Source organism: Ceratotherium simum, chromosome 6 (assembly GCF_057802395.1).
Source record: "Ceratotherium simum simum isolate JZ-2026a chromosome 6, ASM5780239v1, whole genome shotgun sequence".
NCBI classification, from domain to species: Eukaryota; Metazoa; Chordata; class Mammalia; order Perissodactyla; family Rhinocerotidae; genus Ceratotherium; species Ceratotherium simum.
Genome location: NC_141905.1, coordinates 18398737 through 18422427, shown reverse-complemented (window position 1 = coordinate 18422427; position 23691 = coordinate 18398737). Strand labels below are relative to the sequence as shown.

Genomic DNA, 23691 nt, shown 5'->3' with positions numbered 1-23691 from the left:
AGTTTCTCACCATGAAGTCTGACGTTAGCCATAGGTTTTTTGTAAAGGCTCTTTATCAACTTGAGAAAGTTCCCCTCTATTTCTAGTTTGCTGAGAGTTTTTATCATAAATGGGTATTGGATTTTTTCAAATGCTTCTTCTGCACCTGTTGATATTGATCAGGTGATTTTTCTTCTTGAGCCTGTTGATGTGATGGATTACATTAACTGATATTTGCATACTCAACAAGCCTTGTATATCTGGAATAAATCTCACTTGGTCTTGGTGTATAATTTTTTATACATTGTTGGATTTGACTGGCTAATATTTTGTTGAGGATTTTTACATCTATTCATGAGAAATATTGGTCTGTAGTTTTGTGGGGTTTTTTTGTTTTGTTTTGTTTTTTTAGTAATGTCTTTGTCTGGTTTTAGTGTTAGGGTAAAGCTGGCCTCTTAGAATGTGTTGGGAAGTATTCCCTCTACCCCTATCTTCTGAAAGAGATTGTAGAAAACTGGTATAATTTCTATAATTTCTCCCCTAAATGTTTGATAGAATTCACCAGTGAACCCAGCTGAGCCTGGTGCTTTCTGTTTTGGAAGGTTATTAATTATTTATTCAATTTCTCTAATATATACAGGCCTATTCAGATAGTCTATCTCTTCTTGTGTGAGTTTTTGGCAGATTATGTCTTTCAAAGAATTGGTCCATTTCATCTAGGTTATCAAGTTTGTGGGCATAGAGGGGGCATACAATATTCCTTTACTATATTTTTAATATCTATGAGCTCTGTAGTGATGTCCCCTCTTTCACTTCCAAAATTAGTAATTTGTGTATTCTCTCTTTTTTTCTTAGTTAGCCTCGCTAGAGGCTTATCAACTTTATTGATCTTTTTCAAAGAACCAGCTCTTGGTTTTGTTGATTTTCTCTATTGATTTCCTGTTTTCACTTTCACTGATTCCTGCTCTAATTTTTATTATTTATTTTCTTCTGTTTACTTCGGAATTAATTTGCTCTTTTTCTAGTTTCCTAAGGTGGAGGCTTAGATTTTTGACTTTAGATCTTTCTTCTTTTCTAATATATGCATTCCATGCTATATTTTCCCACTAACCACTACTTTTGCTGAATCTCACTCATTTTGATAAGCTATATTTTCATTTAGCTCAAAATACTTTTTGAATTTATCTTGATCTTTCTTCTTTGACTCATGTTATTTAGAAGTGTTTTGTTTAATCTCCATGTATTTTGGGATTTTCCAGTTATCTTTCTGTTATTGATTTCCAGTTTAATTCCATTGTGATCTGAGAGCAGACATTGTATGCTTCCCATTCTTTTAAATTTGTTAAGATGTGTTTTATGGCCCAGAATGTGTTCTATCTGGTGAATGTTCCACGTGAGGTTGAGAAGAATGTGTATTCTGCTGTTGTTGGATGAAGTAGTCTACCAATATCAATATATTCAGTTGATTAACGGTGCTTTTGAGTTCAACTATGTCCTTACTGATTTTCTGCCTGCTGGATCTGTCCATTTCTGATGAAGAGGTGCTGAAGTGTCCAACAATGATAGTAGATTCATCTATTTCTCCTTGAAAATTTATCAGTTTCCCCTCTACATATTTTGATGGTCTGTTGTTAGGTGCATACATATTAAGAATTGTTATGTCTTCTTGGAGAATTGACGCTTCTAATATTATGTAATGCTCCTCTTTATCCCTGATAACTCCCCTTGCTCTGACGTCCACTCTGTCTGAAATTAATATAGTTATTCTCACTTTCTTTTGAGTAGTGTTACATGGTATATCTTGGTCTATCCATTTACTTTTCCACTATATGTGTCTGTATGTTTAAAGTGGATTTCTTGTAGACAACATATAGCTAAGTCTTGTTCTTTGATCCTCTTTGACAATTTCTGCCTTCCAATTGGTGTATTAAGACCATTGATGTGTACAGTGATTATTGATATAGCTGGATTAATACCTACCATATTTGTTACTGTTTTCCATTTATTGCCCTTGTTCTTTGTTCCTATTTTTGTCTTCTACTGTTTGTCTTTCTTTTATGGTTTTAATTGATTTAATGATTTCATTTTCTCTCCTTTCTTACATGAGTTGTACTTCTTTTTAAACTTTTTTTAGTGATTGCCCTAGAATGTGCAATATACATTTACAATTAATCCAAGTCCACTTTCAAATAACACTATACCACTTCATAGATAATGCAAGTACCTTGTAGTAACTAAATATTCCTAATTCCTCCCGCTGATCCTTAGTATCATTGCTGTCATTTTATATACATATATATACAAACATATGTGTGTGTGTATATATATATCAGCACATGTAATCAAATACGTGGTTGCTATTATTATTTTGAATAAACTGTTATCTGTTAGATCAATCAAAAATAGAAAAAAATAGAAGTTTTTACTTAATCTTCACTTACTCCTTCTCTGATGCTCTTCCCTTTATGCAGTTCTGAGTGTCTGACCTATATCATTTTCCTTCTTTCTGAAGAACTTCTTTAAGATTTCTTGCAAGGCATGTCTACTAGCAACAAATCTTTTTAATTTTTATTTGTCTGAGGAAGTCTTTTTTTATTTTTCACTTTTGAAGGATGATTTTGCAGGGTGCAAAATTCTAGGTTGGTGGGCTTATTTTTTTTTTCCTCTCAACACTTTATTTTATTCCACTCTCATCTTGCTTGCATAGTTTCTGTCTTAGTCAGCTCAGGCTGCCATAACAAAATACAATAGACTGGGTGGCTTAAACAACAGAATTTTATTTCTCACAGTTGTGGAGGCTGGAAGTCAGAGATTAGGCCGCCAGCACGGTCAGGTGCTGGGAAGGGCTCTGTTCCTGACTTGCAGATGGCTACCTCCTCTCTGTGTCTTCACACAGCAGAGAGATCAACGGCTCTGGTGTCTCTTCCTCTTCTTATAAGGGCATTAATTCCATCATGAGGGCCCCACTCTCATGACCTCATCTAAAACTAATTATCTCTCAAAGGCCCCATCTCCAAATTATCATCACATTGGGGGGTTAGGATTTCAACATATGAATTTTGGGGAGAGACAATTCAATCCACAGCAGTTCCTGAGGAGAAGTCAGATGTAATTTTTATCTTTGCTCCTCTATAGGTAAAGTGTTTTTTCCCTCTGGTTTCTTTCAAAGTTTTTTCTTTTTCTTTGATTTTTAGCAATTTGAATATGATATCCACAGGTATAGTTTTTTCACATTCATCCAGCTTGGTGTTCTCTGAGCTTTCTGGATCTGTGGTTTGGTGCCTGATATTAATTTGGAGAAATTCTCAGTTGTTATTGCTTCAAATATTTTTTCTGTTCCATTCTTTCTTTCTTCTCCTGATATTCCCATTACATATATGTTACACCTTTTGTGGTTGTCCCACAGTTCTTGGATAATCTTTTTTTTTTTCTAGTCTTTTTTCTCTTTGCTTTTCCATTTTGGAAGTTTCTATTGACATAACCTTAAGTGTAGAGACCCTTTCCTTAGCTGTGTCCAATCTCCTAATAAGCCTGTCAACAGCATTCTTAATCATTGTGTTTTTGATCTCCACCATTTCATTTTGGTTCTTTCTTAGAATTTCTGTCTCTCTGCTTACATTGTCCATTTGTTCTTGCATGCTGCCCACTTTATCCATTAGAGTCCTTAGCATATTAACCACAGTCGTTTTAAATTCCTAGTCTGATAATTCCAACATCCCTGCCATATCTAGGCCTGGTTTGCTCTGTCTCTTCAAACTGTGTTTTTTGCCTTTTAGTATGCTTTGCAACTTTTTTCTTGATAGCCAGACATGATGTACTGGGTAAAAGGAACTGCGGTAAACAGGCTCTTAGTAATGTGGTGCTAAGGTGTGGGGAGAGAAGTATTCTATAGTCCTAATGATTAGTTCTCAGTCTTTTAATGAGCTTGTGCCTCTGGACTACAAATTTCATAAATGCTCTGAGTCCTCCCTCATCTCAGGTGGGACAGAATGGCTACAATGGGCTGAGCTAGAATTGGGTATTTCTCTTCCCCCGCATGGAAGGTTAGAGCCAACTGGAGTTTGGCATTTCCCTTCCTCTAGGTCAGTTAGGCTCTGAAAAATCCCAATAGTTTAGGATCTGGTAAAATCTTGAGGGCAGGCCTTGTTAAGAAGAATAGAATGCTCTCATATATTTCAAAACGACTACTCTTCCACTCCACCTGCTGAAAGCACGAGGGGATTTTTCTCTGATACTCACTGTGAAAACCTGGTCGAGCTCCTGGGGGTAAAACTCACAAAAGTGTGGAGACTCCCTAATGATGGGGACCCCATGGAGTTACTAACTCTCAAGCTTGTCCACACTGAGCCTCTGGTAAGTCATCAATTACAGTTTAGGTCTCCCTACCTCGGCACTGGTTCCCATGGAGGTTTCTGCATGACTCTCTGTATCTACCTGTCTGTCTCTCCAATTTTGGAGGCAGCAATTGCCCTGCTTCCTCACTTCTCTGATGGATCTAAGAAGAGTTGTTGATTTTTCAGTTTGCTCGACTATTTATTATTGTTAGGATGGAGCAATGACTTCCAAACTCTTTACATTTTGGACCAGAAACCAAAAGCCAGTAATTGTTTTTTGACAAAGGTTCCAAGGTAATTCAATGGGGAAAGGCTGCTCTTTTCCACAATTATGTTGGTGAATCTCAACCTTTATCTCACATCATACTCAAAAATCAACACAAAATGGATCACAGATCTAAACATAAGAGCTATAACTATAAAGGTTCTAGGAAAAAAATATTTGTGACCTTGTATGTGGTAAATAGTTTTTAGATAGGACATAAGAAACACAAATCATAAAATAAATTGGCAAATTGGACTTCATTATAATTAAAAATTTCTGCTCTTTGAAAAATACTGTTAATAAATGGAAAGACGGGGCCAGCCCCGTGGCTTAGCGGTTAAGTGCACTCTCTGCTACTGGCAGCCTGGGTTCGGATCCCGGGCGCACACCAACGCACCGCTTCTCCGGCCATGCTGAGGCCACGTCCCACATACAGCAACTAGAAGGATGTGCAACTATGACATACAACTATCTACTGGGGCTTTGGAGGAAAAAAAAAAAAAGGAGGAGGATTGGCAATAGATGTTAGCTCAGAGCTGGTCTTCAGCAAAAAGAGGAGGATTAGCATGGATGTTAGCTCAGGGCTGATCTTCCTCACAAAAAAAATAAATAAATAAAAAATAAAATAAATAAATGGAAAGACAAGTTATAGACTGGAAAAATATTTGTGCAATATATATATTTGATAAAGGATTTGTATTCAAAATATTTTTTTAAAAAACCTCTATCTCAATAATAACAACATAAAATGCAATCTTAAAATGGGCAAAAGATTTTAACAGATTTTTCACCAATGAATATGTACAAATGGCAAGCAAGCACATGAAAACCTAACAACATTTGTTATTAGAGAAATGCAAATTAAAACCCCAATTAGATACTAGTACATACTAGAATTGCTACTATTTTTAAAAATTGTCAATATTAAGTGCTAGAAAGAACTTGGAACACTTGGAAATCTCAAAGGTTACAGGAGGGATAGAAAGTGGTGCAGACACTTTGGACAGCAGTTTGTCAGTTTCCTATAAAGCTAAATATAGACTTACCATTTGATCCAGCAATCCTACTCCTAGGTATTTACTCAAGATAAATAAAAACATATCTTTACACTAACACCTGTACACAAATGTTTATAAAAGTTTTATTCATAATGTTCAAAAACTGGAAATAACCACAGAAATACTACTCAGAATAAAAAAGAAACAAACTACTGATACATGCAACAACATGGTTGGGTCTTAAGAGCATTAGACTAAGTGCAAAAAGTCAGACTCAAAAAGCTACATATTGTATAATTCCATTTATACGAAATTCTAGAAAAGGCAAAACTATAACGATAAAAAGCAGATCAGTGGCTGCAGGTACCTGGGCACGGGAGAGGAATGACTGTAAAGAAGCATGAAGAAAAATCTTGGGAGTGGTGGAATTGTGCTGTATCATGATTGTGTTGGTGATTACTTGACTATACACATTTACCAAAACTCATCTAATTGTACATTCAAGTCTAGTGAATTTTATTGTATAAAGTTGACTTTTTTAAGTTATAAACATAGAAATCAGACCAGTGGTGCTGAAAGGATGGGGTCGGGAGAAGAGACTGACAACAGGGACGTGAGGGAATCTCTGAGTTGGTGGAAACATTCTAGAACTTGACTGTGGTCTTAGTTACATGACAATATACACTTACCAAACTGTATATATTAAAAAGGTGAATTTTGCAGTATATAAACTACATCTTGATAAACCAGACTTTTAGAAAAATAAATGAAAAATAAATATATAAACAAACTCTGGAACACAACAGGCCAATATACAAAGGATCCTGCAAGTAAAAGCTTGTGACCCCCAAATTTTATACACAGCTGTTTCATCAAAAGGCAGTAGAAAGAGGCCCTCGGAAGTGCAAGCACTCAGACAGTACCTATCCAAGTACTCTTCCTGAATGAAACACCTGGGGTCCTGCGACAGAATAAAGGAATGCACTTTGAAAGAAAGAACACCAGAAACACTGATTAATTATATAATTATTGTTCTACGTGATAGTAGAAGCATGGTGCCAGACAGAGCCACCACAAGACATGAATTACCTGTGTGTATTAGAAAAAGGAAACTTCTGCCCCTTTTCCCTCCCCCCTTTTTTTATCTGAAAGAAAAGATCCCTATGAAATGGATGGAAGGAGACAGGGAGGGAATTATGCCAATGAGTACCACAAATAAATTCAACTGTGAGGCATTGGGAGATGATAACGTTGAATTCCTTCTCTTTCACAAAGGGGAATAAACAATTATTTTTCTGTCACTGAACTGATGAATTTAATGAAAGATTTTAAGTTAATCTTTTTAAAAAGTTAGTATGAAATATCATATATATTAAAAACCCCTTGGAACATACACTATTTTTATTTACTCTTTTACATTTAATTTTTATTTTATCAAAGAGGTACCTTTGGTTTAAAGCACTAAATGCAGAGTGTCCATAAAGTTAATAAATCTGTATAATATGAATTAATTAACTTTTTTACTGATTGAAGATGCCTCTGGCAACATTATATATGTTATTGCTTTCAGACTTGATGGACTCTCTGTAGTTCTACAACACTGAGAATGAATAGCAGTGGTCCCTTGCCCACACCATCTCCTTGCCCCCAATTCCTGCTTCCTGAAGGCAACACCTTTCAGCTGTTTCTTTGTCACCCATTTACTTCCATGTTTCCAGACAACACATGCTTATTTTCTTATTTCTTGATTTTCTAAAAATTTTAGATATTATTTGCTGACTCTGTAGTATGCAAGACAGGATTAAGACCTCCCCAATGCTCACGTACATACACACTTCACCTCCCCCATTCTTCCATATAGATATAACTATTATTCAGATCATTATAAACACAAAATACTATTCACAGCTGAGCCATGCATGTACAACACTTACGTTTCTTTTCTGATACAACATTTTGTTTTCCTAAAGTTAATGCTTATCTTGTTTTCTCATCATCTTAGGCTTCCCTTGTTGCCAGCCTAGGTTTCAGCTTTCTCCATCTGGATAAGTCTATAGACTATAGTCCATCTGTTTTCTAGATTCTAAAATTTTGTGGCTGTCATATCCTGCCCTGTTCTCTGCCCATATAGCTTTATGCAATTTTATCCCTTTACCATCCTCTGAGTGGTATTCCAGAAGGAAGTGAAGGTTTACACGAGTCCTGTTGACCATGATGTTAAGCAGAAGCCCCTCCTAGTGTCATTTATTGACCATGCCAGAGAGACACTTGTAGAGTATCTGGGGTCAGACCAGGTGGGCTTTGTGCTCCAGGGCACATCAGGTATCTTAATGTGTCTCCTAACACCACTGCCAGGCCCTGCTACTCCTGATGTGCTTGGATCCCATTTCTCTTGTAACTGGAGAAAACATTTGTTTACTCAAAACTTTAGTTGACTTAATGAATGTGAGAAGAACAGCGAAGGCCCTGGGTCCTCACACCTACCTTCACGGCGCTGAAGCAGAACACGTGGAGCAGAGTGGCAGCTGTGACACTCCGGGCCATGCTGTAAACGGCCGATGTCATCCCAGAAACAGCTGGAACACAAACACCAACAGTTCCTTTCTACATGGGCAAGTCTCACAATCAATAAATGTTGTAAGAAAGTGAAGAGAAGGTTGTAGCTTTCAAATACAAAATGCCTGCCAAAAGGGCAAAGAATAAATCTATGGGATCAATCAAAGACAATCCCAAAAATCTATGGTGTCAATCAATCACAGTCTCCAAGTGATCAACCAAAAGAGCAAGATGGTGTAAACGTGCCGTGTGGAGGTAGGAAGACCTCCTTGCTTACCGTGGAAAGCTGCTGGCCAAGATAAAGATCATGGAGAGCGATTTCAACAGAGGAAAGGGGAGAGAGAGAGACTAATAGCAGATGATTGATAGATGATAGGTAGATAGATGGATAGATAGATAGATAAAGACAAGCAAGTGCTCATGTGTGTGTGTGTGTGTGTGTGTGAGGTGCTTTATGTACATGATTTCATTTAATCCTTACAGCAACCCCACGAGATCACTGTGTTTATTTCCATTTAGAGAAGAATAAGCTTTCAAGTTAAGCAATCTGTGTAAAGTCTCCAAGTATTAGGTGAGGTTTTACCCACCTTGGTCTGAATCTAAAGTGCTATACCAAATGAGAGGACACAGGTCACTGTCTGTACAGGCACACACACAACACACACTCACATGTCACATTCACAGGCTCACATTCACACTGGCAGACTAACTCATACGTGTACATGCTCAGATACATACACGCACACACCTACATCCACTTCCTCACGTTCACAGACAATCACACACTCAAATTGTTTTTCCAAAGAATAGTTAGAAGGGCCCCAAACCTATTCCAGAGCTCAGAGAATTCTACTCCTCCCTTTTCTTTGCCTGTGTCTTTACTAAGCAAGTAAAGACCACTTTCAGTTCGGCTGAATGAATCTAGACAGGCCCACCATCAACCTGACTGATCCAAACCGAAGTAGTTTCCGTGCTCAGGACACAGAAAACCTAACTCTCTGGGCTCTCATGCCATGTCCGAGGGTCGTCAGCCCTTATCTGAACTTCAGACTCCTTTACAGGAAGCATAGAATGTAAACAACTTACCAGAACCTCCAAAAAACAGCATGTCAATTTGTTCCAAAAGATAAATGCAAAAAGTGTTGATCTGCGGGAAGAGCCCGAGGAGGGAAATTGCAGGGAAGCAATACAAAAATACTGAAAGGGAACAGACAGGATCAACAGTAAGTGTGCAGGAACTGTCTCAAGGTTCTCACGGCCATCCGGCCTCCCTCCCCTTCCCACCAGCCCGCCCCACCCTGGAATCCTGGAGCACCACTGGACTCCTCTCATCTACCCGCTGAGAGGAGAGACTGGAGGCTGAGCTGAAAATGTGCTTGTGGAGGTAACAAGGAGCTACCCCTGGGGAAGAGGCCTGCCATGGAAAGGAGTATGGGCAGGCCCAGACTGAGCAGAGACCTCCGGGACGGTGAGTGAGAGCGTAGACTGGTCTTCAGTTGGCAAGAGCAGACTTGGACTTGGGGGAGATGAGGGTGGCAGAAAAAGGACTGGGAAAGCTATAGGAACATGCAAAACCACAGGACAGGTGTTAGGGGGAACTCTTCCTGCAGGCGAGGAAGGAGAGAAAATTGGAGCCAAAGGAGCTCCTCGATCTGTGCTTCTGTTGCCTCAAGCACTTGAGTTGCTGAGAGTCTGCCACATTCTAAAGGCCGACTGAGATTCGGAGTTCAGTCAGAACTGCAGACTCCCACAGAGCAGGGAGGGAGAGTGGTGATTAACTAAGAAACTCCACACACTGCGGTGGTGGCCTCCGAAGGGTTGATCCTCAGGTGGAGCAGATCACCTGGGAAATGAAAGTGGTCCTGCCAGAGGAGAGGAAGACCACCTCTCAAAACCATAACAATGCAATTGGATAAAACATCCAGATGTTACAATTCAACTTTTCACAGAGATCACTTGTTAGAAGAAATAAAACATAGAGTTACAGCAACTTCCCTATCATTCTTCTCAATTCTATTTAAGCTGGGTTTCATAGAAACACAGAAACTCCCATTAGTAGCGCTATAATATATCTGCTTTCCTTTCTGTCTCAGTTTATTGGATAGCATGTCAATGAAGTTCGATACTGGTAAACTTTTTAATAAAACTAAGGAAATTTGATTTGAAATCCAATACGCCTAAACATGGAACTACATCCTGACACTATACACAAAACACAGTGAACAGGGGGAGTAGGGATGATAGAGAAAGGGGTTTTGGCTATTTCTGAAAAATCGGAAATGCAAACTGTCCATGGTGAAATTGTAGGAATGACAGTATGTGTATGTCCCATTCTCTAATAGTGGCTAAAAGCAAGTATGGGACAAACTCCTCTATGACAATACCAAGGAACTGTTCCAACTCTTTGTGAAAGTAAAACTTTATGTAATGAACATGGCTATGATATACGGGCCTTTGCTCGGGATTGGAGCCATATTTTGATACACATGGTGATTTTTGTTGTCGTGTTCTGGGGCAAGATTTTAACTATATTGTAAAACCTAGAGCATCTGTAAGACATTTCTCAAAGTAGGCAATACTGATCTGCTAGACACAACTGTAGAAGACATAATTTCTTTTTTCAGTTTTTGTAAATGGAACACAGAGATATGAAAGGAAAGATATAAGAAACAGATATTTAATTATGGAACATACAGTTATGAGCATCAAAATTTTAATCCATATAATTTCAAGCAAACCGACTAGTTCTTCTTCTCTTAACTTTGGGACTCAAAACCCAGCAATGAAGATTGTATGCTACACTATATACTTCATGGCCAGGAGAGGGGCAGAGGGAAGGTGCAATGAGATTTCATTCATTCACCTTCTCAGACGCTGTGTGTGTGACAAAAACCTCACTGAGAATGAAAAACTACAGGGAAAAGTATGGGTGTGAAATAATATTAAACGCAGTCAAATATTAGAAACTGTTCAGCAAAACACAGATAAAGAGGTATGCTCTATAAGAAACACATTAGGTAAAGAAACCAAAACTAATGAAGCAAAAAGAATTGGAACACTATGAATGATGTCTTCCAGAAAATAAAATGGTAAGAGACACTGGAAAGTCCTAATTGAAGATGCTCTGGCTGTACGTGCAGAATTGGAACTTAATGAAACAACAGAAGGAGAACAGCAGTCAACAGAGGGCCCAGGACCTAGATCTTCTCCAGGACCTATCAGAGGAGGAAATCTCTAGTCTTTAAAATCTAAGCTGGGGACGTGGAATGAGAGCAAAGTGGAGCCCACGGAACACATCTGTCAGATTTCAGTTCACGTGAATGAAAAAGCAGCCGAACACCTGTTGCATTAGTAAAACAAATGGAAAATTACACTTGAAGTTGCTGAAATTATTTTTTCCTTTTTTCCAAAAGTAAGAAATAAAAAAGTCCCTGTGGTTGTTGGCAACTTTCCCTGTGAACAGAGATTTCTTGTTAGCATACCACTGAGAGGGGCTATAATTTTCTCTCACTTCTTCTCTACTCCCCCTTTTCCCAATAATTACCATAAATGCAGGAACTTCTGGTACAGTTCCATTTCTTTTCAAGCAAAATTTATAAATAAAAATATTTTAACTTGCCTATTTCTTTTGTTAAATGTGAATAATAATATTTGTTACTATGTTTGCAGGTTTGGGGTGAAAGCATGCAGAACTAAAATAACATGGAAATAAAACCAAAATCTACGGAGCTGATGCAAATGTATATATTGTGTGTCTCCAACGCGCCGTATCTGTGTATTAACTAATTGTCCTGACATGGACTACTGAGGCCAGGAAATGAGGCAATACAAGACACAGAAATGTGATGGCTGAGAGTGCAGAGGAGTGAGTACATTCCAGTCACTAGTTACACAACCTCCACTTATCTCCAAGGGTTACATGATTGAAGCTGCATTATTGTAAGTAGCGGGTTATGCTCCTAAGGACTAAAATAAAACATAAAACTCTCAGATCGGAAAAGGACCATAGAGGCCATATGATAAAGAACCCAACCAACGCACAGAAATCTTCCACAACTGACGGCTATCTCATCTTGCCTGAACTCTTTCCACGTCAGGAAATGCCTTGCTTCACTGGGCAACCCATGCTACCACTGCACAGCTCTGACCCAAACCATTCTACAGGTCTCTCTTGCAGTGAGCTGTAATCCATCTACATCTGCTGAAACTAGTTGTCACGGCTACAACAGAGAACAACATCCCTCCCCCTTTGGCCCGGCAGCCCTTTAACGATCTGAAGCCCGTCGCGTGTACCTCTAGCACCCAAGCATTTCTCCTCCAGGTTACACATCCCCATTCCTTTGCTCCTTCTCCAGACCCAGTGTGGCCCAGGTGGCTCCGTTCCTCATGACACACTCCAGCTTTGCTACGGCTCCTTTTGAAATATGGTACTAAGAATTGAAGACCTCTTGGTTTCTCATCCATAGGATAATTACAAAGCCAGCCTCACTCATAGGTTTTCGATGAAATTACTCAAACAGAAAGTAATAAAAATTCCAGCCCAGAGGTCACCAGTCTCTGACCGAGCACAGGAAATGACCACTGACTAAGGCCATTCCCCTCACTCCAGGAAATAAAAATAAAGAATTGTTCCTTACAATGAAAGAGAACTGATGAAAGCACAGAGTGATATTATGAATATATATGAGGGATCATGAAAGGAAAAGAAAGTACGTACGAATATTACCCTCAGTGTTTCTAGTTCTTTAATTCACCCCCTAGCCTATAAAGCAACTACCCTCTGCCACTGACTTTGTCTTTCTTCTTGTACAAATTTCAGCCAAGTTCCTTGCTCCTGTCACTCTCCATTCCTCCTCCTTCTATTGTTCTATCATCTGATGTCCTTTTCTTGCCTTTGAGATGTTCCTCTCCTTGCATTATATACGACAGGGAGCTTCTGCATCTTTCCCATCTGCCCAATTTCCACCTGCTCATCTCCTACCCTGGCTCTCATTCAGCCCCTTCTGCCCTGGGAGGTAGAACAAGGCTGACTCAGCTCCACTTGAAAGCAGCAGACACTGGATCCCCTCCCTCCTTTCCTATTCCTCTTCCTCTGCCGCTTCCTCCCCCTTTGCTAGGTTGATGGCACTGAGCAGAAACCAGACATAGCAGTGGGTAATAAAAATATCACCACTAAGGCACAACTCCAGGAAAGATTTCACATTCCCCGGCACCAGCCAGAGGAGGACCACTCCCACCACTTCCATAGCGTGAGAGGCACGACAGTAAACAACATCATATGGACTTGGTTCTTAATTCTCTCGCCTTTTTCCTTAAATGCTCCTTGATGAATGAGTTGAATCCCGTCCCTCCAAAAGATGTTGAAGTCCTAACTCCAGTACCTATAAATGTGACCTTATCTGGAAATAAGGTCTTTACAAATGATCAAGTTATGATGAGGCCATCAGAGTGGGCCCTAATCTAATAGGACCGGTGTCCTTATAAAAAGGGAAAACTTGCACACAGAGACAGACACACACAGAGGGAAGATGATGTGGAGAGACACAGGGAGAAGAAGGCTATCTACAAGCCAACGAGAGAGCCCTGGACCAGACCTTTCCCTCATGCCTTCAGAGATTTTAGACTTCTGGCCTCCAGAACGATGAGACAATAAATTTCTGTTGTTTCAAGCCACCCATTTGTGGTACTTTGTTACGGCAGCCATGGGAAACTAATATAGTCCTTTTTCTTCCTGATAACTTTTTGTTTTCTCCTAATTTTTTTTCTCTCCTTGCTAGTCTCTGAACCTCACAATGGCTGCAGCTATATACCACTTAGATCCCTTGGTAGCTGAGCAACAGAAGGTGAGGAGGTTCCACATTTTCTTCGAATAAATGACTTTGAATTGCCCTTGTTTTTCCTCATAAAGTCAGAAAAATACTATAAGCTTCTACCACCTTCCTCTCTTTCCCAGTTGTTCTAAATTTGTTCTGCAATCTTTACCTGCTTGGTGCAAATTAGTATGTTTAATACATTCATTCCAAAGAGATTGCTATTGTTCTATTTTTCTACTTTTCTTTACCCCAGAAGTCATGTTCAGTCAGCTTGTTGGATTATTTAGCACCATTTTTACTTGTCACTTTTGACAAGCAGACAAAAATAGGTATTAAGGAGAAGCTTTAATGAAGGAAAGGGAATTCCAGTGAAAAAGATAAGAAATGCCATATTCCCTGCCCCATCTCCATTTCCCAATGGAACTGATTTGAAGAAAAATAAAATGAGAATGTACATAGCCAGTACATTATTCTAGAACCAGGTTCACTGCAAAAAGTAAAATCTTAGGTTTTTACCAAGTACACTAAGGTCTTACTTTTTGAGACTTAATAATATTTCACACTCTGATGCTATGGTAAGTTTGCTATGTGAAGACAACTACGGTTATTCAACAGCGTTGGACTTTTTATAGTAGATTAAAATAAAGAAATTAAAGAAAAACAGGAATGAGGGAGACACGCATGTACAGAAAAACAATTTCAAAATGGAATATATGTCATGCTTTTTGTCCCCTGAATCTCTCTCTACATATCATCTGCCAAAGGTGCTTGTTAAGTCCCTTCTTATTCTAACGGCTGAGTTGAGCAGTCCAAAATGACCATAAGCTTTCTTTGACTTATGAATGGGAAGTATTCCAGAAGTTCATCTGTACATTAACTTATTTTGCACTTAAAGCACACTTTGTGTTCATTAGTTCATCCAATCAACACAAACACGACGCTGGGTGCTGGGATTCAGTGGTGAAAATACAGCAGGTCGGGGCTCTGCTTTGCCTTTACGCAGCTTACGTTAGTGAGGGAGACAGACATTAATCAAAGACCACAAGAAGGAGATCACTACAACATGGGTTAACTGCTATGAAAAGTGTGGGTTGTGAGAGGATAGAAGATGGGACCAAACTTAGGGGAAATGAGCCATTACTAACTAGCATAGTCAGGCAGGTGGGGAGGCAGCAGAACAGGAACACAACCCACAAGGATGAGATGAGGAGGAGCCAAGGTAGTTAGGGCTCCAGGTCAGGCTGCCAATCCTCGGGATCTGTAAGAGGTGGAACTCTAGTTAACCCGTACTCAAGAACCTAGGAAAAGATGGCCATGAGGTACACAAGACTGAGTGTGGGGTGCAGAGAGGGAAAGGCAACATTTTGACACAGACAAATGTTTCTTAGACATCTTCCAAAATCCTTTTATGCCCTGTTCACCTCTAAACCCCAGGTCCCCCTGTGAACTTGAGCTCTGAACTCTAGCACTGCTGTTCACAAAAAGAAGACAACAGGAAAGGATGGTACTCTCAAGTGTGTGCAGTGGTGACTGTGCATCTCTGTCTACTCAAACTCTGACTTCATCACTGCAGCTGATCTCAGGAGGAAGACGGGTGAGCTAACTGATGAGAAGGTAAAAGTGACTGAAAGTCTTTCTTATTTTCTGTGTGTGTGTGTATGTGTGTGTGTGTGTGTGTGCACGCACGCCACTGACAGAAGTTCAAGTACTATGAAAAAGTAAAGTGAAAAATATCAGGCAGAGTAGAAGCAAATATTGGGCAAGATAGCACCGACTGGGAGTCTAGTCATGGGATCAGTTCCTATTTTTTTCCAACATTTTGGTTCCTATTTGAACTCAGAGATTCTCTGAAACACGCGCTTACTCCTTTGGTATTGAGAAGCTCCTCACGTGATGTAATAGGAAGAAAAGTGTTGAGGATGCAGACAAAGGTGGGCTTGTGGTGGGCTGGGTGTAGGGAGAGTGAATAGTTCGCTACTAATACAGCAGAAAGAGGAATGGGGAGACGGTAGTTGGGAAGGGAAGTCAGAGGGTGGAATGTCTACTACAGTTTTCACCTATAAGGAGCACAAAGAAAACGTATGCCATATCTGGGGGCCCTCCTCAGTCCCACTGGAGAGATTCAGGGAGTTGTCGTGGGAGTTGGAGAAAGGAAGATATGGGACCTAAGGCTTTGACAATCTCCTCTTGAATAAGATTTCCAGATGGCAAGCAACAGATCAAGGGGATGGTGTCTTTGGTAGCTGCCCTTTGACAATTCATTTGGTCAAGGTGATCATAGCCAATCACAAGTTAGCATGTGTGTAAACCTCTGGATGTCATCACAAGAATTCTCAGCATGTTGGCAATCAAGTCTTCAGAGCTGCCAGCCAATACTGGGGCAGGCTTTTTGCATAATAACGACAATAATAGTTAATACCTGGTGCCAGGCACTGTTCTATATGTTTAAACACACTAACTCACTTAGAACTTGCAACAACCTCTGAAGCGTGTACTATTTTTGTCCCCATATTACAGTTGAATTTTGCTCAAGGTCACACAACTAGTAAAGAAGTAAAGCTGGAATTCAAACAGCCAGCCATCTGGCTATAGAGCCGGAGCTCTAAACCTTTACAATACGCAGGTCATTTGCGTAAATGGAGAATTTTACATCAAACATTGCCTAGACCTTAAGGCTAGCAAAGTATACCAGTGAAAGGCTGGGTGACCAGCACATCCAGGACTCCACCTAGACTGAGAACCATGCCCACTGAGCATCTGTGCCATGCAGATGGGGCTGTGGGTGCCACCCCGATTGCAAGACCACCCCCACCCTGGGGAGCCCCAGTGACACCCTGCACCAGGCACCATAGCGACCAGTCTTCAGATATTACAGAGCTGCAACTTCTTGGTCATGGATATCAAAATCCTTTAGAATAATTCCACTGTTGGATGCTTTGCAGCTCTGGCTCCCAGACAGTCTTCTGAAGGTGTGCAAGCCAAGAGGGAAATGCACATCTCTTCATCTGATAATCAAGTAAACAGGTTTCTCCAAATAGGGATTCAGAAGATAATGGGGAGACATACCCTCCCTCCTCTATATTCTTCCCCACAACCCCAAAATTAACTTACCTATTAAGAGGTCCCTAGCCAATTGGAGGGACCCTGGAGAGAAGAGCTTCAGGCCATAGATAATGTAAGTGGGAGGGTGCCTGACTTTGGCCCCTGTATCAAGAAGCAAAATAAGGCCACACAGCACACAAAAATAGATAGGTCTGCTATAGGTTATGATTTGGTTGTGTCCCTAGAAAACAAACACAATTTCTGAATGGTACCTTTTATTTTGATTAAATGGCAAAAGCCTCATAGTCAATAATTTATTATCATACAACATATATCACAAAACACATTCTCCCTACCATAATTCATACACACAAAACACCAGGGAAAAAAAGAAAAAAAATAAACCTGAAGTTTATTCTGTCAAATAAGAATGAGAATACCAAAAAGAAAGTTATGCCTCTCAGACTCAACAAGATTTACCTGAAAATTTAATTACCATCCTCGGATACAATCTAGACCTAATTCAATGCTTCCCCAACAATGAAACTTTTGTTTGTACTGTTCCTTTCAAGTGCAAAGCTAATTTGCACCATTACTTGCTCTACATGGTCTATTCCATGGTCTATTCCAATAGAGTTCCACTATTAATAAGAAATAGAATTATAAGTTGTGGGCTTCAATTTCCTCATGTCTTAGGAAAGCAAGACAATACATGTGCAAAGTTACACCTGCAGAGATTGCATAAAAAAGAGAGTGTAGCACAGTGGAATAATCCAATTAAAAAACTTGCTATTTACATAAAAGTTATATATATATGTGTATATATATTTTCCTCTGAGGAGGACCCTCAGATCTCATCTTAGCCCTCAAAATATGGTTATGAGAAGAAATCAAAACATTTTCTTATTCTTCTTCTTGAATGGATAGAAAAATTAAGGAAAAGATATAACATCAACTTTCCAGGGCAAAAGCCAATGAAGAATTTACATCTCACAAATCAATGCACAATTCGTGAGGTTCAAAAAACCAACAAAAATGAATTAGAGGGAGAATATTCTTTGCAATTCATGAACTACTCTCAGTATAAAAAGTAAAGATTAAAGTGATATGGTTTCAGATGTGAATTTTTAAAGTCACTGCCTTGAACATGTTATATTTAGAAAGGCAATTTAAAATCCACTGCTTCTATAATAGAAACAGTCCTATTCTGAGACCATCATTTTATAGGAGGAAAATCACAGGCTGTCCATGGGGGCTGGCTATGTCTGGCCCTGAGTCCAGGATCAGTCTTGAAGGAATTTTTGCACTGTTATGAAATTTCCTTTTGAATCCAACTAGGTCATAGATTAATGGGTATGGGAATACTTTCCCTGCATTTAAAAAAAAAATGAAACTAAAGCCTAAGTTAAATCTTGTTGCATTTCTTATCAAGTCAATAGCTAAATAAATTGGTTGGTCTAAAAAGCTACGTAGTATATAAATACACAAGCACACGAGACATTTCCTCAAACTGACACCGTTTAGGAAATAGAATTAAATAGCTAATTCCCACGTGCCCTGATTCCTCCTTTTACTAAAAGGTTAAAAATACATTTTCTAGATGTTGAAAGTCTTTGGCCTTGAACAAGTTGGAGATATCATCTTGGATCCGCCAAGTCAAACTTTATTTATTGGGCATGGGAGGGTGTTCTTTGCATTTGTAATTTATGAGACAAAACGTAAGGCTCCCTTACAAAGAGGCTGCCCTCACCTTCATGCTCACACTTCACCTCACTTCTCATACTACATTTTGGGTCCCCAAATCATTCTAAGCATATTGCTAATACAGGGCATGCAAGTCACTATTATTTGCCTTGATTCCTAAGAACACCTACCAATAAAATTTCCCTGCTGTCTAGTTCCTTCTTTCACATATGAATCAACCATCAAAACCCCCAAGGATTGATTTTTTTTCAATAGAAAAATTCCACTTGCTCCTCCAGGTGAAGTCTAATCATAATCTCTTAAAACATATCCAACTATTTCCCACCTGTTTTTTAACCTCAAAATACACTGGGGGAGCACCACCAATTTCAGCCGTGGAGCACCTTGGAGGCTACTTCACAAAAGCCGCTCTATGTGTGCATTTGGGTTTCCCATCAGCCCCACCTACACACATAACGTCACGGCCCACGCTCTGGTCTCAGTGCAGTGAAAGGTAAGGCGAGAGAACCTATCAAAACCTCCAGAACCCCACCTGTGGAGAGTATTGGTGCATGTGGCTAAGGGACGAGGCCATTCCAATTATCCTCTGATCAAGAGAGTGGGCTGGTCAAAGGCTTTGAACTTGTTAAGAAAAAAAAGGGGGAGGTTATTATAAGGAAGATGGGGTGTCTGAGAGAATCTTAGAGGGCCCAGGGGCTGGAGTGCAGCCAGGCCTCGGGGCTACTGAGCCGGGGTGTCAACAGCCGGGCCACGCACTCTATAGTTGCTTCACAGGCCCATCCCATCTCAGCTGGCCTCACGTGCCAGCTCCAGGCTTCCTGCCACATTCAGAGGACCAGCTACTTTTGACGGCTGATGGAAAACAGCAACAGCAACAACAGCTCACGTTTATGCAGCTTTCCCAGTGCCCCAGGCACTGTCTACCTACTTTAAACATGTTCACAGGGCTAATCCTCCACACACTGTAAGAAGGACTATTATTCTCATCTTGCCAACAGTAAACTGAGGCATAAGAATTACAAAATCGCTCCAGGCTTCACAGACAGAAAACAGTGTGGCAGAGCAAGGTCACTGGCTGCCTGCCCACTTGGCCACCAGATACTGGCTCCCAACAACAATCAGCGAGGTGACTGCATTTGGCACTGGATGCTCAGGCCCAAGGACTCAACCTGACTTTGCTCAATTGCATTCACAATCATCATTCTTTAAACACATACTGTGGCCGTCTCTCACGTGAAGCAAATATAGAGTGCGTGGGAAAGGATTCGTAACGGCTTTCAGCTGTTGACTTTTTTTTTTTGTGAGGAAGATCAGCCCTGAGCTAACATCTGCCAATCCTCCTCTTTTGCTGAGGAAGACTAGCCCTGGGCTAACATCTGGCCGATCTTCCTCCACTTCCTATGGGACGCCACCACAGCATGGCCTGACAAGCGGTGCGTCGGTGCGCGCCCGGGATCCGAACCCGGGCTGCCAGCAGCGGAGCGCATGCACTTAACTGCTATGAGGCTGGCCCCTCAGCTATTGACTTTTCCTAAAAGAACTCTGGAGGGTGAAAAGGGCTCCTTACCTAGGGGCGTGTAGAAAAATACCCGTACGCTCTGCTCAGCCTCTCTGCAACATTATGTTTACCTACACTGAACTCTCATCACTCTAATAAGGGTTGGTTGTTTTTAAAGTTTCTTATGATGTTGTAGGTTAGTTTACTTAAATATCATTTCTCGGTGGCTGTTGATAAATTCTTTTTCACTTTAGCGTTAGCAATCCACCTGTCTATTTAGAGTCATCCTGAACATTTTTAACTACACACTTCGGTTTCCCTTTGTATGTGGTGCAAAAGGAGGAAAGCTGGGGGTGGGCACCCTCTGCCCTCCAGAGAGCTGAAGCCCAGTAAAAGCCCAGCCAGCAAGTATTCTATGACTCACACTCGGCGTATATAAGGTGTATTTCAGAGAAAGCAGCATAGGAGATAAGCCACAACCAAAGGGTCAAATAATTCTTAATGGTTGACTAGTAAGATGCCACTTCAGTTTAAATACGGTACAAATTTGATAAGCTACTTTAAAAATTGAAAAGACATAGGCAAATGAGTTTCTATAAGCTTAGTTTATAATTTAATTCCACAGAATGATGTATTTTACGTCCAACTTCCTAACTTACAAGTCTGTAAACCTTGACAAATAGGCAGATGCAAACAGGCAGATGCAGCTGTCCTACAAGGGGACAGCAAAACGTATATCCAAGTATTCCTCAGAGTGATGTCCAGGGTGCTGTCCCCTCTACTCCCATCTATTTCACCTGTTTTCCCACTTCTTCAGTATTTCCCTCAGTGGCAGTGAAAGACATGGGAAAGGGTAGTGACCTATGGCCTGCCCCTATTTAATAGTAGAAATTTAGTATATGAGAATTAAAAGAAGGCAATTTGGAATGGCTCATGCTTTGAAGAATACTCTTTTGAGCAAGTAAATACACATTTAAATAGAAAACAGGTAAATATTATTTAACTTTTAATCAAGATCCACTAAAACTAAGGTGACCTTCTTATATCTAGGTTTGAGGATTGAGAAATTATTTTATGTCACTCAAAACCATTCCTCTGATAAACACTACCTTAACTAGGTGATCAAGGTCAACATCAACAGTGGTAAGTCATGTTGATAGTATTTACCCTCAACATGATGTGATGAGAATGGCTCTCTACCTCTGTGGTCTTCCTCCCCAAAATCTGTAACTCCAGTCTAATCATGAGATAAACGCCAGACAAGTCCCAACTGAGGGACAGTCTACAAAACCCCTGACCCACACTCCCCCACACTGTCCCGATCATCAAAAACAAGGAAAGTCTGAGAAAGTGTCACAGCCAAGATGAGCCTAAGGAGACATGATAACTGAAAGTAAGGTGGTCCCCATCCCCTGGATGGGATCCTCAAACAGAAAAAAGACACTAGGTAAAAACTAAGGAAATCTGAGTAAAATATGGACCCCCAGTTAATAATAATATATCAATATTGGTTCATTAATTGTGACAAATGTAGCATACTGATGAAAGAGGTTAATAACAGGGGACCTGGGTATGGGGTACATGGGAACTCTCTGTGCTATCTTCCCAATTTTTCCGTAAATCTAAAACTGTTCTAAAATAAAAAGTTTATTTACAAAAATCATCCCCAATGATTTTTACATAACCTGAAGTGGTACCAAATGCCTTCACTGTACAGTGGCCACAGTTCACTGAAGAGAACACATAACAAGGTACAGCCCTTGCTCTTTAGTTTGTCCTGAGGGCAAGGAAATAAGATAACTATGCAGCAGGGAAGGAGAAAGAGAAGGAAACGTGTACAGAGGACTTTGTGTATTCCAGGCTCTGCACTGAGCGCATTATATATATTGTCCAATTCACTCTTTACCAAATCCAACTGAGGTTGTTGTTATTATCCATATTTTACTCACAATAAAATTGCTAACATTTGCAGAGCATTTGATGTACATTATCTTGTTCAATCCTCTTACAATCCTATTTTATTATTTCCTCCTTTACAGATGAAAAACCTGAGATTCCGAGAAGTGACTTGCCCATATCCCACAGTTTGTGTATGACAAGGCTGGATTCAAATCCCAAACCTGCGTGCTTCCAGCTCTCTTTGTTTCTTATGTGAGATCTGAGATCATCTCCACCATCACCACCTGGGGGTTAAAATGCAGATTCCCAGGGGCTGCCCCAGCCGCACCGACTCAGAATCCCTGTAGCTGCTGGGAGTGGCCCCTGACCCCGGCTCCATGCAGGTGATCCCAGTTTTTTGCTGCCTGTCAGATATCCTACTGAATTTTGCTCTCTGGGTTATCATTAGTGGTCATTGTTGGTGAGACCTGTGTATAAATCTGTGTAAGCCAAGTAACATCCTCATCGCCCATTACTATACTGCCAGTCTCTGATCCTCAGACTGCTTCCAGCATCCATCCCAACTCTCAGTTTTTAAGCTCTGCTAGACCTGTTTTCTTTTACAATCAGATGCATCTCTTTCAGGCCCAGGGTGTATATCTATTAGCGTGTCATTATTAATTCTGCATTTATATCTGAAATACACAGTGTTATACAAAAATTTTATTTTTATTTTGCTATTTTCTGATTTTAGCAACTTGCCCCAAATTTGCCACTTGTGTGCTCCTAAAAGGAAACAAAGGAAAAAAATCAATCACTCTAAGAGCAAGAATTGACTGAATTTATTAAGAACCCCTCCCTGCAAATGTACAAAATAATGTAGTTTGGAAAAGCACGTTGGTTCAGCTGACAGGCCCTGCCTGATGAGTGACACTTAGCCAGGGCTGGAGACAGCGGCAGGCTCAGAACCGTCTCTGTGCCCAGACATGGTTCAGGCTCTTGACTGCCTGCTTTCCGAGGTTTTCTCATCTATCACTGGACATAAGAAATAAGCCTTCTAAATGCCTGCATGGCTCAGTCAGACTGCAAGAGGAAATATTTTAGAGCTTCCATATTTTCTTTCCTCACTAGAACTGTTAGAGAAATGCAAGTCAAATCAGGGACTGATCTACTTAGAAATTTGTGTAAGTGAATTAATTACTGCCATACAAAGTGAATTAATTACTGCCATAAATGTGGTTAGATGTCTGACCATGGCTTACATGACAGTAAGAGAAATCATTTCTTACTATCTCACCCTGACAGACTGGCTCAGATAAAGGAATAGCAGCTTGATCGACACCCCTAGCAACCAGATCAATATAGACAATATAACTCCAGCTTAGAGCAACGACACAGAGGTCCTGCTAACAGACATTACAATCCACAAGGATCGTGCAGCTGTTCTTGCCATCCACCTTGACTAGTACGTTCTGCAGTACTCCTGAAAGTACACGCAGGAGATGAATGTTTAACAGCATCTAACACCCCTCCCCCACGTCACCCAGAAAAAGAGTGACATTGAAGTGCCGTCATTAGAAAGCAGGGTTTATTTACTGAAGCAGGAGGATGGTGGTGTGGCATC

General features: G+C 40.2%; 1 protein-coding gene across 1 annotated transcript in view; it reads right to left on the bottom strand.

Moving 5' to 3' along the window:
* Positions 1-23691, bottom strand: part of PCNX2 (pecanex 2) — a 302893-nt gene that overhangs the window by 200550 nt on the left and 78652 nt on the right. Inside the window, exons 13-15 of the mRNA XM_004432376.3 lie at positions 17057-17228; positions 9219-9329; positions 8061-8152 (exon numbers count right to left, since the gene is read on the bottom strand). Of these exons, the coding sequence (XP_004432433.2) occupies positions 8061-8152; positions 9219-9329; positions 17057-17228 (375 nt within the window). The remainder of the gene's footprint in view (positions 1-8060; positions 8153-9218; positions 9330-17056; positions 17229-23691) is intronic.